Source organism: Pongo pygmaeus, chromosome 4, assembly GCF_028885625.2.
Source record: "Pongo pygmaeus isolate AG05252 chromosome 4, NHGRI_mPonPyg2-v2.0_pri, whole genome shotgun sequence".
Lineage (NCBI taxonomy): Eukaryota > Metazoa > Chordata > Mammalia > Primates > Hominidae > Pongo > Pongo pygmaeus.
The window spans coordinates 37,885,299-37,907,849 of record NC_072377.2 but is presented as its reverse complement, the minus strand read 5'-3'; the positions used below and the strand labels follow the sequence as shown (position 1 = coordinate 37,907,849).

Here is a 22,551-nt window from a genome sequence, read left to right as displayed (position 1 = left end):
CAAGCAGACAAGGGTGGAAGAGGGGACAACATGTGCAAAGCCATTCAGGTGCCAAAGAACATAGTAGTGGCTGAGCCTCAGAGGCATGTGCCAGATCAGCAGGAGTTAGAGCATGAAACACAGGGAAAGGCCGAATCCTGGATGTCCTCAATTGCCACATAAACGCATGAGTACTGACAGAGCTTCTGGGAGGCTCTAGGCAAAAGAAGGAAATGACAGATTTTGACTTTAGAAGGCCAACTCTGATGACAGAATGAAAGATGGGTTAGATGAGGACCTAATGAAAAACAGGAAGATCAGTTGGGCAGGAGGCTCTTGAGTGGTGCTGGTGAAGGCTAAAAGAGGGTCTAAATTCTAGAGGGGTGGTAGGGAAAGAGAGGAAGGGCAAATATGAGAGATTCAGAAGACAGCATGGGAAGAAACTGGCAAATAATTAAATGGGTGGAAGTGGGGGGGTGAGGAAGGAGTCACTAGGATGACTGCCAGTTCCTTCTTTGAGCAACTAGAAATGAAGGCGACCAAATACAAGGTTATATGGGGGAAGATAATGAGGCCTGAGGGACATGGAGAGTGTGAGGGACTGTAAGATAAATAGCTGTTGATGCCCATTCTGGTGACAGAACTGCAGGTCAAATGAACACACACTATTTGTCCAGTCCTAGTTCTAAGCTCCTCCCTTACCGAATTTGAAATTGAAATCCGTATGTGCATGTTGCCAATCTTCCGTGGAAAAAATAATTCTTTATAAAACTCTCTAGAGTGAGACAGATCCTCTCAAATATGAAAAGGCCCACTTGTGTTGTGCGTAACGATGAGAAAATCATCTTCGTGCGAAATTTGCCTTTCTCTCCCCTTACATCATAGCTGACTCCGCCAAGACGACTATGATCGTTTTTATTCCTCCGCCAACCCGCCACTGCAACTTTTGGCTGTACAAGACGAATACTTCCATATGGTGCAATGTTTATGTTAAGATGGGGGAAAATGTGAGATGCTTTCAGTAAATTTTATTCAAGAAGTAATGAATTTATACATTCTAAGCAGCTGGAACAAAATATTGGTCTGTAATTGATTCTGAATGAAGCGTTTTTCAAAAGGAATAGAAAACTTGGGGCCATTTGTTAATTACTGATGTTTAGAGATCTTGGGTGCTGTCATGCAGCCCTCCCAGGCTGTGACCTCAGACATATGATTTGACATATTGAATCTCTTTTGCCTCATCTGGAAAATGGGTTTAGCAATTTTACCTACTCATAGGGTTTTTGTGAGGATTAAATCAGCTAACACAAGTAAAGAGCTTGGGATAGTACTCATTATGTAGCAGACACTCAGCAAATGTTAGTTCTTTCTTTTTACCTATTACCTATAGTCTGAGTCACAAGAGAAGGGGAATAGGATGAGGATGGGGGTAGGAAGGAAGGACTGAGAAAGTGTATGAGAATGAAGTTTTTAAGGATTTATCTATAAAAAAATGCCCACTGCCACCTCAGAATCTGCAGAGACAAGGGAGTTGTGTTGAGTACAACTGATTTTTTAAAAATATTTTTTGGGAAGCAGGTGTGGGTACGTGAAGCCTGTAAAACCAGGAGTTTTCTGATATACTTTTGGGATCATCATGCATTTTTATAATTATTGAAATCACTAGAACAAATGAGAGCAGGAGAAGGCAAGTCCTAAAAAACCTGTCTAGAGGGGACTATTTACCATGCAAAAACTACCCCATGTCTGTGTGAAACCAATGCACAGAATTTATTCTATCAATGCATTATTATTTTGGACAAACTGCCAACTTTTGTTTTAGTTTTTAGTCACAAAAGCACAATGATTTTTTAGAATAATTTTTAATGTCTTCTGTTTAGTCTTTACATTTACAAAGCATTTCTATGCCTTTCTAATTTAATACTGATAAAAATCAAGCAAAGTAAATATTAGCCCTATTTTAAAATAGCAAATATTTGGTATACATTTACTGTGTACCAGGTACGTACTAAATGCTCTGTGAGGCATGCCCCATTTAGTTCTTCCGACAAACCTGCAAAGTAGGTACTATTTCATCATCTGAGGCTAGAAAAGAAAAGTTAAATAACTCTCTTAAGATGACCCAGAAGTAAAGAGCAAAACCAGGACTTGAATCCACGAGTCTGACTTCAAAGCCCACTCCTAACTCCTAACCACTGTATTCTGCTGTTGAAGGATAATGAGATACATGTTCTTTCCCAGTATGGCAATGTATTTGGTTTGAACTCAGCCTAATTATTTACAGTCATGTAAACAACTGTTGTGAAATTATATAGAAACATTAAACTTTTTGATCTCTATTTCTATATTATGTTCCTAGAATTGCTACAGACAGATGCACATCTTAATGTACATTTTCCTCTCTAAGGTTATGAGAATCTGGACAAGACCAATAATTGTTGAATAAAGTTTCCAAATACCTAAAGTACTTGTAATAGACTAAGAATCTGTTTCTTGTTTATCTGTAATCAGTTTAATAGTTGCAGGTAAGAAAATTTAAGCACAATTTTAGTGAAGCTTAGCCACCAAACTTTTGACCAGTTCAATAACGCAAAGGACAAAACCTGTTCATAAAAATGAATTTTTAATTTCATGAGCATAAAAAAAAAAAACCCTAAAACCTGTCCCATATCCCTCCCACTCATGCAAACAGCTCTCAAATGAGATTCTTCAAATTTTACGTTTTTTCCATTCTGGCTCATTCTTTGCTTCCTCATCATCAGATTCAACTTGGGCAAACATGGTTTTGGGCTGAGTCCTAAAAGAAAAATTAAAGAAGAGAAGGAAAAATTTAGTCAGAAAGTATTTGTTACATTAGATTTTGCTTCCTTCATCAAGTGGGAGCAAACGTGGGGCATAAATTACAACTCAATTATTAAATATAAATCATTAAACTTCTGGCAAAGAAAAAGACAATGGAAATTTAATTATGGTCAGGAAAAGAGCCAAAGATTCTTTTAAAGATTTACCCTCTGTGGCAGACTGTACACACTGTTCTTTCCTTAAATAAAATGAAAATGCATCAAATTCAGTGGAACTTCACCCATCCTAAGCACCCTCCACCTGAAACTCTGGGTAACTGGACCATATGGAAGAACAAACTACAGTCACCAAGCAAGAATCTACATGATCTTTATTAAGACCATTTATTAAGATCTCTGAGTTGTTCCTAGGCTTCTGTAGTGCAAATATGTGTTTATAGTACACATAAATGGGAAAATATGAGTTAGTTTTCTTATCTAATGAATTTGAGCCTGCAAAAATAAAAACCAAAGTAAACAAATGAATATCCCCTGCATTCCTACACTCAGCCCAATGCATGGAAATGCCAAGTGCTTTAGGATACACCACTGATACATGGCTGTAATACTGCCACACACATCAAGCAATCTGCACAAAGACTTTCTGTGCTTTGTAAACATACCTGGTTCAATGACATCCCTTTTCACACTACTCACATAAGAAATATCTCCAAGAAAATGTCAAGTGGTTATAATGTCTGCCCCTTTTGGTCATGCTAACTCTGATTTTATTTTAAAAAACAGCTCTATCGCATTATGAAGAAACATTAAAGCACATCTGCAGGTTATATATTTCGGCTTGTATTTTCATTTAGAATCATTATATCCACGTAATTCCAGAATGGTAAAAATAATGACAACTATAATTCCTTTTATTTGGCAAGAAAACCAGGATAAACTTTATATTACCTCTTGCTGCTTTTTTATTATCCTGGGGAAGAAGCATAAACCATCCACAACTCATGCTGATGTTGTCTGACATGAGTCATGTACTAGAATTTCTCGTGAATAAGCTGATCATTATTCTTGTCTCTCCAGTTACCTCACACACCTACCTAGAGCCCAAGCTGTCCCCACACACAACCCAGTTGGTTAAACTTCTTGTCACTTTAAGACACTGCTATGATATCTATAAACAGGTCACAGCTCTTAAATTTCAAAAAGCAGCTACAGGTTTTGATAGGCCATAAGTTGCTGAATTCCTAACTGGCTTTCTAACATGCTACAACAAGGCAATTGGTGCTTATTACATATTTCATCTTCTGGCAAAGATGCTGACCAGTTAGGTATGGATAAACCTGTTCAAGAACAAATTTGTCCAGGTTAAAAAATCCTTTGAATTAGATATTTAACTTCTCAGTGGGAAAAAAAGGAACAAGGTCTTCCAAGGACATCTGACAATGCTTCGTAGGACACCAGCTCATCAATGTTAGTTGTAATGAGATTTAAGTACTAAGAAATTGCAATCTAGTTTCTTGGATATAAAGAAGGAAATTAAATGGCAAATTACAGGAAGAAATGTAGAGTCTGAAAAGGCTATTTCATTTAAGGGGTTATTCTCTGTATCAGACTGTTCTCACGCTGCTAATAAAGACATATCTGAGACTAGGTAATTTATAAAAGAGGTTTAATGGACTCACAGTTACACCTGCCTGGGGAGGCCTAATAATCATGGTGTAAGGCAAATGAGGAGCAAAGTTATGTCTTACATGGCAGCAGACAAGAGAGTGTATGCAGGTTTTACTGCCCTTTGTAAAACCATCAGATCTTGTGAGATTCACCATCACAGCAACAGCATGGGAAATTACTTCCCACTAGGTCCTTCCCATGATGTGAGAATTATGGGAGCTACAATTCAAGATGAGATTTGGGTGGGGACACAGCCAAACCGTATCACTCTTTTTTTAGAGACAGAGTCTTTCTCTGTCACCTAGGCTAGAGTGCAGTGGCACAATCATAGCTCAATGTAACTGAACTTCCGGGCTCAAGTGATCCTCCTGCCTCAGCCTCCCCAGTAGCTAGGACTGAAGATGTGCACCACCATGTCTGATCAATTTTTTTATTTTTTTGCAGAGACATGGTCTTGCTCATGTTGCCCAGGCTGGTCTCAAGTGCCTGGCCTCAAGCAATCTGCCCATCCTGGCCTCCCAAAGTGCTGGGATTACAGGCATGAGTCACCATGCCCAGCTAAGATATTAGTCTTTTTAATATTCCACCTACTTCCAAAAGTATCTGTAGGAGGTTGATGGCTAACATTAAAGGGCACGGAATCAACAAAACTACATAACAACATCTAGAAAGAGGCATGAGAGGATGTTTTGGTGGGATGGAAATGTTCTATAATCTTGACTGAAATGGTGATTAACAGGTGTATGCATTTGTCAAAACTTGAAATGGGTACATTTTGTATTTTATTGTATGTAAATTGTACCTCAATAAAGTTGATTTGTAAAGAAACTAAAAACAAAACAAATTGGTAGAAAATAAAGAACCAAGGAATGAAAGGGTAATTGAGCATTAAACTTAGCACTGAATTTCCTAGCAGCCACGAGAAAAGAAAAAGGACAAATATTTGTTTTTCAAAGGAGATATTGCGTTTTGTTTTTTTTTTTTTTTCACCTAGTATTGAACTCAGTTAATTCATTGAGTAAATGTTTGCATCAGGGTCACTTCAACTGTCATTTCCAATCACTAGATCACAACAGTTTCCTTGGTCCCCACTAGGAATTAAAATGTAGGGAATATTAAGTTGTTTGGAAGGTAAGACAGTTAAACATCAAAGTCCTTTTTGCAAAACTCCATGACATTTAATTTCTACTTTTGAACTAATCATAATGTTGCCAGCAAAATGTCCACATTATATGTATGTATAATACTTTTTTCTTCTTAAAAAAAACAGGATACATGTGCAGAACGTGCAGGTTCGTTACATCAGTATACACGTGCCATGGTGGTTTGCTGCATGACCTGTCCTCTAAGTTCCTTTCCCTCACACCCCAACCTCCAAAAGGCCCTGGTGTGTGGTGTTCCCCTCTCTGTGTTCATGTGTTCTCAATGTTCAACTCCCACTTATGAGTGAGAACATGAGGCGTTTGGTTTTCTGTTCCTGTGTTAGTTTGCTGAGGATGATGGCTTCCAGCTTCATCCATGTCCCTGCAAAGGACAGATCTCATTCCTTTTTATGACTGTATAGTATTCCACATGGAATACTATACTTCTTTATCCAATCTATCACTGACGGGCATTTGGGTTAGTTCCATGTCTTTGCTATTGTAAACAGTGCTGCAATAAACATACGTGTGCATGTGTCTTTAGAGCAGGATGATTTATATTCCTTTGGGTATATATCCAGTAATGGGATTGCTGGGTCAAATGGTATTTCTGGTTCTAGATCCTTGAGGAATCGCCATACTGTCTACCTCAATGGTTGAACTAATTTACATTCCCACCAACAGTGTAAAAGTGTTCCTATTTCTCCACAGCCTTGCCAGCATCTATTGTTTCCTGACTTTTTAATAATCGCCATTCTCACTGGCGTGAGGTGGTATCTCATTGTGGTTTTGATTTGCATTTCTCTGGTGATCAGTGATGTTGAGCTTTTTTTCATGTTTCTTGGCTGCATAAATGACTTCCTTTTAGAAGTATCTGTTCATATCCTTTGCCCACTTTTTGATGGGTTTTCTTCTTGTAAATATGTTTAAGTTCCTTGTAAATTCTGGATATTAGACCTTTGTCAGATGGGTAGATTGCAAAAATTTTCTCCCATTCTGTAGGTTGCCTGTTAACTCTGATGATAGTTTCTTTTGCTGTGCAGAAGCTCTCTAAGTTTAATTAGATCCCATTTGTCAATTTTGGCTTTTGTTAAAATAGCTTTTGACATTTTTGTCATGAAGTATTTGCCCATGCCTATATCCTAGGAATAGTATTGCCTGGGTTTTCTTCTAGGGTTTTTATGGTTTGGAATTTTACATTTAAGTCTTTAATCCATCTTCAGTTAATTCTTGTATAAGGTATAAGGAAGGGGTCCAGTTTCAGCTTTCTGCATATGGCTAGCCAGTTTTCCCAGCACCATTTACTAAATAGGAGATCCTTTCCCCATTGCTTGTCTTTGTCAGGTTTGTCGAAGATCAGATGGTTGTAGATGTGTAGGTTTCTGAGGCCTCTGTTCTGCTCCATTGGTCTGTATGTCTGTTTTGGTACCAGTACCATGCTGTTTTGGTTACTGTAACCTTGTAGTATGTTTAAAGTCAAGTAGCGTGATGCCTCTAGCTTTGTTCTTTTTGCTTAGGATTGTCTTGGCTATACGGGGTTCTTCTTTGATTCCATATGAAATTTAAAATAGTTTTTTCTAATTCTGTGAAGAATGTCAATGGTAGTTTGACAGCAACAGCATTGAATCTATAAATTACTTTGGGCAGTATGGCCATTTTCACCATATTGATTCTTCCTATTCATGAGGATGGAATGTTTTTCCACTTGTTTGTGTCCTCTCTTAATTTCCTTGAGCAGTGGTTTGTAGTTCTCCTTGAAGAGGTTCTTCACATCCCTTGTTAGCTGTATTCCTAGGTATTTTATTCTCTTTGTAGCAACTGTGAATGGGAGTTCATTCATGATTTGGCTCTCTGCTTGTCTATTGTTGGTGTAAAGGAATACTTGTGATTTTTGCACAATGATTTTGTATCTTGAGACTTTGCTGAAGTTGCTTATCAGTTCAAGAAGTTTTTAGGTTGAGATGATGAGGTTTTCTAAATATAAAATCATGTCATCTGCAAACAGAGACAACTTGACTTCCTCTCTTCCTATCTGAATACCTCTTGCCTGATTGCCCCAGCCAGAATTTCCAATACTACATTGAATAGGAGTAGTGAGAGAGGGCATCCTTGTCTTGTATCAGTTTTCAAAGGGAATGCTTTTGGCTTTTGCCCATTCAGTGTAATATTGGCTGTGGGTTTGTCTTAAATAGCTCTTGTTATTTTGAGATATGTTCCATCAATACCTAGCTTATTGACAGTTTTTAAAATGAAGGGGTGTTGAATTTTATCTAAGGCCTTTTCTGCATCTATTGAGATAATCAAAATGTTCCTATTTTTCCACAGCCTCCCAGCATTTATTCTTCCTGACTTTTTAATAATCATCATTCTGACTGGCGTGAGATGGTATCTCGTGGTTTTATCTGCATTTCTCTGATGATCAGTGATGTTGAGCTTCTTTTCATACGTTTGTTGGCCACGTAAATGTCTTCTTTTGAGAAGTGTCTGTTGATTATCTTTTGCCCACTTTTTGATGGGGTTGTTTTTTTCTTGTAAATATGTTTTTGGTTTTTGTCTTTGGATCTGTTTATGTGATGGATTATGTTTATTGATTTACGTATGTTGAACCAGCCTTGCATCCCAGGGATGAAGCTGACTCGATGACATGGATTAAGTTTTTTGATGTGCTGCTGGGTTCGGTTTGGCAGTATTTTATTGAGGATTTTTGCATCAATGTTCATCAGGGACATTGGCCTGAAGTTTTCTTTTTTGTGTGTGTTTATCTTCCTGGTTTTGGTATCAAGATCATGCTGGCTTCATAAAATGAGTTAGGGAGGAGTCCCTCCTTTTCAGTTGTTTGGAATAGTTTCAGAAGGAATGGTACCAGCTTCTCTTTGTACTTCCGGTAGAATTTGGCTGTGAATCGTCTGGTTGTGGGCTTTTTCTAGTTGATAGGCCTCAATGTCAGAACTTGTTATTGGTCTACTCAGGGATTCTACTTTTTTCTGGGTTAGTCTTGGGAGGGTGTATGTGTCCAGGAATTTGTCCATTTCTTCTAGATTTTCTAGTTTATTTGCTTAGAGGTGTTCATAGTATTCTCTGATGGTAGTTTGTATTTCTGTGGGGTCAGTGGTGATATCCCTTTTATTATTTTTTATTGCATCTATTTGATTCTTCTCTCTCTTCTTATTAGTCTAGCTAGCAGTTTATCTATTTTGTTAATGTTTTCAAAACACCAGCTCCTGGATTTGTTGATTTTTTGGAGGGTTTTTCATGTCCCTATCTCCTTCAATTCTTCTCTTAGTTATTTATTGTCTTCTAGCTTTTGGATTAGTTTGCTCTTGCTGCTCTGGCTCTTTTAATTGTGATGTTAGGGTGTCGATTTGAGATCTTTCTAACTTTCTAATGTGGGCATTTAGTGCTAGAAATTTCCCTCTTAATACTGCTTTAGTGGTGTCCCAGAGATTCTGGAACATTGTCTCTTTGTTCTCATTGGTTTCAAAGAACTTCTTTATTTCTGCCTTAATTTCACTATCTATCCAGGAGTCATTAAGGAGCAGGTTATTCAATTTCCATGAAATTATGTGGTTTTGAGTGAGTTTCTTAATTGTGAGTTCTAATTTGACTGCACTGAGGTCTGAGAGGCTGTTTGTTATTATTTCAGTTCTTTTGCATTTGCTGAGGAGTGTTTTACTTCCAATTATGTGGTCGATTTTAGAATAAGTGCCATGTGGAAATGAGAAGAATGTATATTTTGCTGATTTGGGGTAGAGAGTTCTGTAGACGTCTACTAGGTCCATTTGACCGACAGCTAAGTTCAAGTCCTGAATTTCCTTGTTAATTTTCTGTCTCGTTGATCTACTACTGACAGTGGAGTGTTAAAGTCTCCCACTATTAATGTGTGGGGGTCTAAGTCTCTTTGTAGGTCCCTAAGAACTTGTTTTATGAATCTGGGTGCTCCTGTATTGGGTACATATATATTCAGAATAGTTAGCTCTTCTTGTTGAATTGTTCCCTTTACCATTACGCAATGCCCTTCTTTGCCTTTTTTGATCTTTGTTGGTTTACAGTCTGTTTTGTCAGAGACTAGGATTGCAACTCCTGCTTTTTTTGCTTTCTATTTACTTGGTAGATTTTCCTCCGTCCCTTTATTTTGAGCCTGTGTGTGTCTTTGCACATAAGATGGGGCTCCTGAATACAGCACACCAATGGATCTTGACTCCTTATCCAATTTGCCAGTCTGTGTCTATCTTTTAATTGGGACATTTAGCCCATTTACATTTAAGGTTAGTATTGTTACGTGTGAATTCAATCCTGTCATCATGATGCTATTTGGTTACTTTGCACACTAGATGCAGTTTCTTCGTGGTGTCAGTGGTTTTTATATTTTGGTGTGTTTTTGCAGTGGCTGGTATTGGTTTTTCCTTTCCATATTTAGTGCTTCTTTCAGGAGCTCTTGCAGTGCAGGCCTCATGGTAACAAAATCCCTCAGCATTTGCTTGTCTGGAAAGGATTTTATTTCTCCTTCGCTTATGAAGCTTATTAGTTTGGCTGGATATGAAATTCTGGGTTGAAAATTCTTTCCTTTAAGAATGTTGGATATTGGCCCGCAATCTCTTCTGGCTTGTAGAGCTTCTGCTGAGAAGTCTGCTGTTGGTCTGATGGACTTCCCTCCCTTTGTAGGTGACCTGGCCTTTCTCTCTGGCTGACCTTAACAGATCGACCTTGGAGAATCTAGTGATTAAGTGTCTTGGGGTTGATCTTCTCATGGAATATCTCAGTGGTGTTCTCTGTATTTCCTGAATTTGCATGTTGGCCTGTCTTGCTAGGTTGGGGAAGTTCTCCTGGAAAATATCCTGAAGTGTGTTTTCCAGCTTGTTTCCATTCTCCCCATCTTCTTCTGGTACCTCAATCAATCATAGGTTCATTTTTTTAATGAAGTCCCATATTTCTTGGAGGTTTTGTTCATTCTTTTTCATTTTTTTTTCTCTATTCTTGTCTGCGTGTCTTATTTCAGTAAGGTGGGCTTCAAACTCTGATATCCTTTCTTCTGCTTGGTTGATTTGGCTGTTGATATTTGTGTATGCTTCACAAAGTTCTTGTGCTGTGTTTTTCAGCTCCATCAGGTCGTTTATGTTCCTCTCTAAACTGGTTATTCTAGTTTAGCAATTCCTCCTCCAACATTTTATCAAGCTTCTTAGCTTCTTTGCATTGGGTAAGGACATGCTCCTTTAGCTCATCATAGTTTTTTATTATCCATTTTCTGAAGCTTACCTCTGTCAATTTGTCCATCTGATCCTCCATCCAGTTCTGTGCCCCTAATGGAGAGATGATGCAATCATTTGGAGAAGAAGAGGCACTCTGGCCTTGTGGGTTTTCAGCATTTTTTTGTTGACTCTTTTTCATCTTCATGAGTTTGTCTAGTTTCAGTCTTTGAGGCTACTGACCCTTGGATGGGGTTTTTGTGGGGTCTTTTTGTTGTTGATGCTGTTGTTGTCACTTTCTGCTTGTTTTTCTTTCAATAATCAGGGCTACTCTTCTCTAGAGCTGCTGCAGTTTGCTGGGGGTTCACTTCAGGCCCCATTCATCTGATTTGCTCCCACGCCTGGAGATGTCACTCAAGGAGGCTGGAGGGCAGCCAAGGTGGGTGCCTCCTCCTTCTTCTGGACCTCTAACCTCAAGGGGCACCAACCTGATGCCAGTAGGATTGCTCTTGTATAGGGTGTCTGACAATCTCTGTTGGAGGGTCTCACCCAGTTGGATGGCATGGGGAGCAGGACCCATTTAATGAAGCATTTTGTCCCTTGGTGGAGAGGGTGTGTTTCGCTGGGGGGAAACCCACTCGTCTGGGCTGCCCGGATTCCTCAGAACTACCAGGAGAAAAGGCAAAGTCTGTTGGTCTGCAGAGACTAAGGCCACCCCTCCTGCTAGGGACTCAGGCCCAGGGAGATCCCAATTCTGTCCCTGAGCCTCTGCCTGGAGTTATTGGAGATCCTGCAGGGAAGCCATGACCACTGAGGAAGAATAGGTCAGGGTTAGACCTGAAGAGGCACGCTAGCCACAGAATGCCACAGCCGGCGTGTTGGGCTGTGGGGACAAGTCTTGGGACCAAGCCGTCCAGCCTTCCTGGCTCCAGCAGGGGAAAAACGCAGCCTGGAGTTATAGAAATGGGTGCTGCCCTTCCCCCACCCAGAGAGCTTAGCGTGTTAGGCAGTTGCTAGTCCCAGTGCTAGCTGCTGCCCCTCCCCCAAGGAGCCAAATAGCAGACAGCCATAGCCAGTGCTGGTCACCCCTTTCCCTGGGAATTCGGTAGGCTTAAGCAGATTCCAGCTAAAAGGCTGTAAGAATCTGCACATCTGCACATTCCAGGGTTGGGATGCTAGGCCCTGGTGGCCTGGGTCTGCAAGTGGGATCTTCTGATCCGTGGGTTGCACAGTTCCATGGGAAAAGCAGTTTCCCCAGCTGGATAGCATGTTCACTCACCGCCTCCCTTAGCTGGGGGGAGGGGGGTTCCCCTTCCCCGTGTGGCTCTCAGGTGGGTTGCTGCACCACATTGCCCTTCCTTCTGTGGGACACATCAGCCTTCTAGTCAATTTTGATGAGAGAACCTGGATACCTTGGTTGCTGGTGAAGGATTCACATGCTTATTATGTTTTTTTCCAATAGGAGCCTCTGAACACCGCTGCTTTGAGTTGGCCATCTTGGCCCTGCCCATAATATTTCATGTGATATTTCAAGGCATGACATCTAACTTGAAAGTTGTAATGGTCTCCTTTCCCCAAATTGGAAAAACCAAGGCAATAAACTCTAAATTTTCCTGGCAATTTTCCCAATGCTTGTTTACTACCTGTTTTTTCATTCTGTTGGTCAGGTAGGAGAATAATTGAGAATAAGAACTCGGTTCCCATCAACACCTGGTGTTGGCAAAAGTGTATATCCACATACAACAAAGTTAGAACCTCAACTTATACCATACACAAAAATTACCTCAAAATGGATCAAAGACCTAACCATAAGAGATAAAACTATATAACTCATAGAAGAAAACACAGACATTAGATTTGGCAATGATTTCTTGGATATGATTCCAAAAGCACAGACAACAGAAGAATAAAGTAGGTAAACTGGACTACATCAAAATTAAAAACTTCTGTGCTTCAAAGGACACAACTGACAGAGTGAAAAGGCAGAACGGGAGAAAATGTTTGCAAATTGTATACCTGACAAAGGATTAATATCCACAATATATAAAGAACTCCTACAACAACAACAACAACAAAAATTTTTTAAATAGGCAAAGAACTGGAATAGGCATTTCTCCAAAGATACACAAATAGCCAGAAAGTGCGTGAAAAGATGCTCAATATCATTAATAATTAGGGAAGTGCAGACCTAAACCACAATGAGATACCACCTCACTACAAGAATGGCTACTGTTGGGAAAAAAAAAAAACACACACAGATAATAACAAGTATTGGCCAGGATGCAGAGAAACTGGAACCTTTGCATGCTATAGATAGTAATGTAAAATGGCACAGACGCTACGGAAAACAGTGTAGTGGTTCCTCAAAAAATTAAAAATAGAACTGCCATGTGATCCAGCAATTCCATTTCTGGGTACATACCCTCCAAAACTGAAAACATAAAGAGATATTTGCTCATGGCAGCATTATTCACAAGAGCCAAAGAGTAGAAGCAACTCAACTATCCATTGATAGATAAGCAAGATATGGTATATAAATAAATGGAATATTATTCATCCTGAAAAAGGAAGGAAATTCTGATAACATGCTGTAATACAGATGAACCCTGAAGAGAGTATGCTAAGTGAAATTGGCCAGTCACAGAAAGACAAAAACCGTTTGATTCCACTTATATGAGGTACCTAGAGTAGTCAAATCCATAGAGTTAAAAAGTAGAATGGTGGTTACCAGAAACTGCGTGGAGGGTGAAATGGAGAGTTGTTTAATGCAGGGGTCCCCAACCCCCAGACTGCTATTGGTCCATGGCCTGTTAGGAACTGGGCTGCCCAGCGTAAGATGAGCAGTGGGCGAGTGAGCATTACCACCTGAGCTCCACCTCCTGTAAGATCAGTGACAGCATTAGATTCTCAAAGGAGCACAAATCCTATTGTGAACTGCACATGTGAGGGATCTAGGTTGTGTGCTCCTTATGAGAATCTAATGCCTGATGATCTGAGGTGGAACAGTTTCATCACAAAACCATATCCCACCACTCCCATTCCATGGAAAAATTGTCTTCCATGAAACTAGTCCCTGGTGCCAAAAAGGCTGGAGACAGCTGGTTTCACAGAGTTTTAGTTTGGCAAGATGAAGAGTTCTGGAGAGTTTACACAACAATGTGAATGTACTTAACACTAATGAACTATATACTTATAAATGGTTAAGATAGTAAGTTTTATCTCATGTTTATTCTACCAAAATTAGACCTTTTTAAATTAAAAAAAAAAAAAAAAAGAACTAAGCTCTTGGGCTTGGGAGTAAGGAAGAACAAATCCCCTTCCTGGGACAAAAAGGAGGTGCCTTGGAGAGGGCCTTAGCCTCCAACCTAGAGGAGTGCCTAGGGTACTGCTTCTCAAACCATCTGTGATGGAGGGCCAGTCTTTGTTTTCTAATTTCCAGGACTCTGCAGACAAATATTATATTTCTAGAAACAAAATTTAAAGACTACAAAATACAAATCTAGGTTTTTATTAGATTCAACAGATACATCAAATTGCTATAAAATGTCCAAAGTGTTACTCTGAATTCTACATTTACCTCATCAGCACTGGTTGGTGGACCACAGTGAGCAGTACCTCTTGAGAGCTCCATCCCTCCCCTAGCTTGGCAACAAAGGGAGAAAAACAGGGCTTTGAAACAAGGCTGTGGAGTAAGAATTTGTCTTTTTAACAAACTTTTACGTATGATGAGCTTCTTCCAACTATGGGAAAATATTTCTCATATCTGGAAAAATTGGTCCTGTATGATGCTACTGAAGAGTGGGTGAAAGAATAAAATTTGAGGTTGCACTATCAGGCCCATCCTTAAAGGAGTGGTCTTTGATTTTGGGGAGTTAGGCATGGGGAAGTGAAGCAAAGTATGGCCCACAGAAGGAATTTTCTCTAACTCCAATCCATCCTGCCCTCAAAACTGTGTGTTGTTTGCTGAATAAAGACTAGATTCTTCAAAAAAAGATTATTAAACTTTAGCACACTGAACATCTCTACTAAGCCTAAGGAACACCAGTGTTCAGGAGCATAGTGAGAGAATCATAGCTTTAGACATTGTAGCTATTCTTTCTTTTTGGCAATTTTTATCTTTGAATTTATTTCCAGCAGTTATTCTTTTGAAAAAGTTTAGAAATCCACATATGAGAAATATTTTAAAAATTCAATTCAGAGCTATCTAGGACATTTTAAATGGATTTCTTTAGTCACCACTTTATCAAAACAATGAGGAACAGATGATTAGGCAACCTCTAGCAATGTTAGGACTAGAACCAGGAGACTTCTTCCCTGGGGGATGGCCTAATTTGCCCTTGGCACAGAAAACTACTATAAAAATAAATCAACAACATCAAGCAAAAGTAAAATGACAGATACAAAGAGATAAAATGTTAATGGATTTGAAAACACTTATAAGCTGGTCCACAAATTCCCACTTTTAAAGCTAACAGGAAACAAATAAAAACAATAACAACCAACAAACCCTCTATTTTACATCGTCACTGGCCACAAAAATGGTTTCCTTTCTGGGCTGCTTGAAGAAATGGAATTTGTACACTGATGTTAAGAAATATTCTGTTGGAATGAGAACACATGGACACAGGGAGGGGAACATCACGCACCGAGGCCAGTCGGGGTATGGGGGGCTGGGGGAGGGATAGCATTAGGAGAAATACCTATTATAGATGACGGGTTGATGGGTACAGCAAACTACCATGGCACGTGTATACCTATGTAACAAACCTGTATGTTCTGCACATGTATCCCAGAACTTAAAGTATATGTGGGTGCTTCCACAAGAAAGAGTAGAACCCAACAAATCAAATAGACACTAAAAACATGACAGCAACATAAGAAATACACAAACAAATTGCAAGAAATACATTCCACCACTTCCAGAGAGCAATTCTGTCACCTACCCATTCTTTGTCTTCTATCTAACCATTCTTTCAGAACTTTATACCTAATTTCTCAAGAGACAAGAAATTATCAACTCAAGCTTACTGCCTCATGGCAGATTATCTCCCTTGCCCAAAGCAAAAGCCTATAAAGGGACTGACTCGAAGGAAGACTAGGTAAGGGGAACATTCCATTCAGCCAAATATATAATTACTGTGGGTATATAACAGGTTAATAGGGATCTAGCAAGCCTCACTGGAGAACGAGTGAAGTATCTACCTTAACTAAGTCAGCTTTAACCAGACTATTCCATATACTGGTTTATGGCCCACACTTACTCATGTTTCTGACAATTAATTTAAACACCTAAACTTACAGAGGGCTGATGTGAACCTTGTATTTTCCAGTTTGAGTAACTCATCTGGGGAAGAGTAAACATTTTCCACTTGATTATAAATGTCAACTTGTTTACTAGAGTTACCAAGAAAAGGAGAGCAGATTAGACATCAACATGGTCATTGCTGCCAATCATTAAATAAGCAATCAAGGGAAGGCTAAAAGGTTTTTTGTTTTATTTTGCTTTAGCTTCAGTAACTCTGCATTTACTAATAGTTAATATGATTTCATAAAACAAACAGAAAAGCTTAAGCAAATGTCTTTCTCAAATCTATAAATTCTGGATAGCTGATACTTTGTGCTGATTAAATTTCCCCTTGTTACTTTTTGAAAAACTGATTCTCAAGATTATTTTTACAAAGTGAGTCTTTTCCAGCAACTGTATGCTGCAGAAAAATAACAGAAACTCAACAGAAACTGAGTCCCACCTTCAGTGCTTCCATCCAGAGGAATTTTGTGTAGAGCACCCAGTAATGAATAAAGAGTCCATCTGCAATCTTCTAAAAGGGCATTTTTGGGGTGCATTGTTTGTGTGAGAGATTCAAAGTATTAGCAGAACTGTCGTTTCTCTTCTGATTAAGCTTTGACCTATGTCTTCTATATGGCCCTTCTCTAGCACTCAGGCCAGAGTGAAGTCATCAAAATGTTTTCAGCTGCAGTGGAAAGTCCACAGGTCAAATTCTTTTTAATTATGGATGTTCCTCTGATATGATTCATTCAAAAAGCATAAAGTGAGCTCCAGGGTAATACAGCAAGTATGAAGCGAAATCACTTGCATTACTTAGTCATCAGTACATGAGTATAAACCACAAGCTTTTTTGGCTCAGGGCCCATTGTTTATTATGAAGGAAAACCTCAAAGCCAAAGTCAATTATAGCCATGACTTTCAATCTGACACACTTGTTAACCCTGTTAGAATGAATACGGCCCAGATGAACTCTGACCCAGTCATCACAATTGCAGAATTATTAAGATTAAATAAAAGCCTTGACCAAAAAATTCCACTTGAAATGATTCCTTTTTTGGTGAAGAGCTAATCGAAGTTGGGTTTTTTTTGTTTGTTTTTTTAAACATTAGGCACACTAGGCAACAAGATGTTTCTAGATAAAGAATTTTCTATTTTCTTCAGGAAATGAACATATCATATTTTATAAAATAAACACATCTCAGGCTCATAAATAGGGTATACTGACTCATTATGCTATGTGTGAGAGTTCAAAGACTGTGAAGATGGAAAAAAGAACATACCTGAGACCTATGGAAATTGTGAAAATAGGAAACAAAGAAAGAGACAGGAAAAGAGAAACAGAATTCTACAAAATTGCCATTAGCTACCTTATCACCAAATGGATAAACAAGTTACAAAGATGAAATCTTTGAAGAACACACAGGCTTGAGACAGCCCAGGTATCACCAAAGCACTCTCTTAATAAGTTCCCATTTATAAGATATATAACTGTGTGCCACAATTTCTATTAAAAAACATGCACGAAAGCTTGGCATTGGTGTAGCCCTGCCCAACTTCATGGGTCAGGAAAACAGCCTCAGTGAAGGTAACTCGCCAGGGGGTGGCGGAGCTGAAGCTAAATCTCAGGACTTCTGATTCTTAGTCCAGTGTTCCCTCTGTTACACCATGCTGGCTCACACAATGATCTTTTAGCTTCACTATCACTCAAGTTTTCTAATAACTACTACCAGTTGCTTTATGACGAAAAGCAGTACACTGTACTTAGTTACAGTTATAGGCTTGATTCTGAAGCCAGAATGCTTGCATTCAAATCCCAATTTTGCCACCTGCTACCTCTGTGGCTTTGGTCAAATTATAACCCTCAATCTCCTTATCTGTAAAATGGGGACAATAATAACACTTGCCTCACAGGGCTGCTGTGAGGATTAAATTAATAATATATATAAAGTTTTAAAACAAGCCTGGCATAGTATAAGTAAAATAAAAGTATCATTATTATTATATACCTTGCATTGGATATCAGGTGTTCCTCATTTCATATAATAGATGTATTTCCCAAAAGCTGTATGTAGAATATATTTCGTAAATTAATTCATATGTTAAACACAATATAGCAGCTTGCTACTTTTTAAAGGAAATAATTTTATTAAGCAAATAATATTTCTTCACTATGAATTTCTATAATTGAAATAATCTAGTCAGTAAATTTGAATTTTCTTAAGGGAAAATAATTTGTTGTTTTCATAATTACTTTTGTACTATTACAGAATAATTTGTTGCTTGTTTTTCATAATTACTTTTGTACTATTACCAAACATTAGTGTGCAAAACAATCACCCAGGGCACCTCTTAATATTCAGATTCCCACCCCTAATCCCACAAAGCCCCCTTGAGTTGGTTTAGGATGGAGTCCAGAAATCTGCATTTTTAAACACTCCCCGCCCTGCAAAAAAAAAAAGAAAAAAGAAAACTACATACAACACTCTGATGCAGGCAGTTCACAAAACCACTTTCAGAAACATTGGCTTCTACACAGGAATACAGTGGAGAGTGACAATTAGTCACCTAAATATAACTCTGGAAAAAATATATTTTCTCTCTGTGCATTTATGATTCTTCCTGACACAAATAACACATAAACCTTCACTTGCTCACAGAGTGGCTTCTTTAAATGTTGCCTACAACTCAACATGACTTTAAATGGACCCTTTATAGGTGGGAATGATATTTTAACACATACATACACACATATTCATATATCCAATATCAGACAAGATATGCACACTGAAAATTAAATTGACTGAACCAGCAAATAATGGCAGCCTATCTGGCAAGAAAAGTGACGTGGTTGACAGAGCTGTCATTCTGTCAGGCTGCTGGCCAGGGTCCAGGCTCCCACACACATCTATCCTTGTCTGATGTGTAAGCTAATAGCATTCTGGATCTACATCCTGCCCATTCCCCAGCCAGCTCCTTTTCTCTCCCTCCAGCAGCATCTTCTAACAAGAAACTGAAACTGAATCTGCCTATGTGTAGCTGAACAAGAGTCCTCTGTGATCCTGCTGTGTTTGAAAATTTTCATGGCTTTTACATTGCTGGGGCCAGGAATGAAACTTAAATACTCAATCTATAAAAGTAAACTCTTCAAAGACTCTTTGTTATCATCACCAGTGGATATTGGTGAGTATGTGTCATGTGTAGGCAGGCACATTTGTGGAATGTCTAATTGTGCTTTTCTGTGATAAAGCGAGATATGGTAAATAAATCTTCATTTCATCACTGACAGAAGTCAATTGCAGTGAAGAAAAAAAACCAACCAGACACACATTCTCAATTACGGTGACCTTTACGAAAAGATCCTTTTAAATATTAGCTTCCTTTCAAATACTTTGCTACTTGGCAGTAAACAGTATACTCTAGCAGGTGAACACAGAAGAAATAGCACGGCAATCCTAGCTAACAAAGTACATGCCACAGACAGACAGTGCCATGAACTTAGTATGCAACAAATGCAAGGTGACGAAATTGGGTGGAAGCAAAGAGATGATAGCAAAATGCAGCAGCAGAAAGGTGTGTATTAGGAAGAGAGCGCAGTCCTCTGGAAAGCTCATTAGATTAGGGATCAAGAGAACTAATGTCTAGTTCTAGTTTCAGTCATTGTTAATTGCAGATCTCTAAGCTGCAGCCTCCTCACAAGTAAAGTGAGGATATGACAATACCTGATCTACCTACTTTGCAGAGCTGCTATTATGCTAACACGAATTCATGTGTAAACATAACTGAATCACCTCTAATGCAGAAAAATATCTTTAGATATTTTCAAAGTGAACAAAAACACTTTCAGCTTCAATTAATTCTTATTTAAAGAAAGTTGAAAATCTGAATGAATGATTGTCCAAGAAAATATTAATTACCAAGCAGCCTCAGAAGAGTCAGAAAACTCTGAATAGACTACTTGCCAGGAGGGGATGGAAAAGAGAGAAAAATTAAGGAATTACTACTCACCCTCTACTCCACAAAAGCTTTCACATTTTACAGGTGAATTCTATCAAATCTTTATAAAATAGATAAGTTCAAATGTATTCAAAACAGTTTGAGGGTACATATAGAAAAGAAAAATATACAAAATTTTTAGGATGCCAGTCTAACACCTTAGAAAGAATAAACTACAATCATATAACGGTCGTATCAAAGATGCCAGGATGGCTCAGTGTTAGGAAATCTAGTAATATAATTCATCCCATTCATAGATCAAAGTAGAAAAATTCCATGATCACTTTCATAGAGATGAAGGAATTCAGCAAAGGCCTCTTGTGTTTGCTGCATGGGATGCTCTTCCCCTAGGTATTTGCATGGCTCACTCCCTCATTTCACTCAGGTCAAAGGTAACTTTCGTAGACGTTCTTCCCTGACCACTGTATCTAAAATAGCGCCCTTTCTCCACCTGATTACTCTATGTCCCCCTTTTATCCCTCTTTTATCTATGTCCCCCTTTTATCTTTTTATAAAAGGGATATATCCCTCTTTTAGTTTTCTTCTTAGCATTATTACCATGTAATATTTATATATTTATTTAGTGTCTGTCTCTATTAGCATATAAGCTCCATAAAACAACTGTATCCCTACAACTTAGAACATTATCTAACACATAGTTGGTGTTCAGTAAATCTCTGTTGCATGAATAAATAAAGAATTGGATTCTCTCTTAACATCTTGTGTGTTTTCAAACATTATCACATTTTATGTGGAAATACCATTAGATTGAATAATATAAAACTGCTGATATTTTACTTTTTCACCTACAAAAAGGAAAATTTTGTAAGGTTTAACGTAATAGAATCATTCCTGTTAAAGTTCAAATTGAGAAAAGGATGTGCACTATCACTGATGTTATTTTAAACTGTTCTGGCAGCAGTCAATGCAATCAGATAAAAAGAAATAGTAGGTATAAAAATTGGAAAGGAGGAGGTAAACTTACTACTTGCATATAATTTTATACCTATACACTCCAAGCTAAGCGGATAAAAAATTATTTAAAACATATATAAAAATATAATAAACAGCTGGATACAAAACTAATATATATAAATAACACACATATATGTAGCTGCACAGTATTTCCATAAACAAATAAGTTATAAATTTAGTGTAAGAAAAGACTCTATTTACAACAGCACAAAAAGATAAAATAAGTAAAAATAAACTTAAAAGGAAATGTGACAGGTCTATGTGAAGAAAACTTAAAAGTACTACTGAGGGATATAGTGATGTTGACTAGAAAGACAACTCTGTTCTCGGTTTGAAAGAACCAATATTATAAATTCTATCTAAATTAATATATACATATAACTCAAGTCTGCATCATTAATTTTTGAGGGGGAGGTTACTAGATAACTTAATAAAGTCATGGAGACCTGCAAGAATAGATAGACACATTCTCATAAGAATAATGAGAACAGGCAGCCCTACAACAATGAAGACTGTTTGGTATTGACATTTGCAGAGCCAGACCAACTGACAGAACAGAACAGAGAACCCAGAAATTGATTAAAATTCATAAGTACATTAGGTATAATAAAGGTATCATTTCAATGTAATGAGGAAAATTAAATTATACAATAAAAAGTGCTACAGCAACTGGTTAAACCAACTTGAAATAAGTAAATTAGAACTCTACTATGGTAGGTTGAAAAATGGTCTGCTCAAAAATATCCACTTTCAATCCTTGGAACCTGTGAATGTTCTCTCATTTGGAAAAAGGGTTAGTATCTTGAGATGAGGAGATAATCCTGGATTATCTTGGGTTGGCTCTAAATGCTACTGTAAGTATCCTTACAAGAGAGTAAAGGAGAAGACAAAGGAGAAGGCAATGTGAAGACCAGGCAACATTAAAGGGATGTGGCTATGAACCAAGGCATCAGGCAACCTCTAGAAGCTAGAAGAGGCATAGAATGAATTTTCCCCTGGAGTCTCTGTAGAAAGTACAATCCTGCCAACACCTTGATTTCAGACTTCTGGCCTCCAGAACTGTGACAGAATCAATTGCTACTTTTTAAGACACCAAATTTGTGGTAATTAATATAACAATTTCACTAAAATAATTCCAGGTGAATTGAAGACTTAACTCTAAAAAAAATCCATAAAAGTATTAAGTGGGAATCTGAGAGAATTTCAAGACTAATATTGGATGGGAGGTGCCTTCCTAAATAAAACCCCAAAAGTGCACCCCTCACTCCATTTCTAAATCTCATCACACTAAAATAAATTTTTTTACATGAGAAAAACGCCATAAACAAAGTAAAATAAAAAGCGATTAACTGGGAGAAATATTTGCCATACATGATATACAAAGGGTTAACCTCCTTAATATAAATAACTCTTACAAATCAGTAAGAAAAAAACAAATAGGCAAATGGGCAAAAGACATAAATAGTTCACAAGAAACAGGGTTTTAGGGGCTTTAAGAAAGCCCCTTTTAGCATCTTTTCTTG

At 38.1% G+C, this 22,551-nt stretch overlaps 1 protein-coding gene across 2 annotated transcripts in view; it reads right to left on the bottom strand.

Moving 5' to 3' along the window:
* Nucleotides 1-2,585: 2,585 nt before the first annotated feature.
* WDR70 (WD repeat domain 70) overlaps nucleotides 2,586-22,551 on the bottom strand; it is a 365,021-nt gene continuing 345,055 nt past the window's right edge. For both annotated transcript variants that reach the window (XM_054486906.2, XM_054486907.2), the window contains exon 18: nucleotides 2,586-2,776. In XM_054486906.2, the coding sequence (XP_054342881.1) occupies nucleotides 2,689-2,776 (88 nt within the window). In that variant the 3' untranslated portion in view covers nucleotides 2,586-2,688. The remainder of the gene's footprint in view (nucleotides 2,777-22,551) is intronic.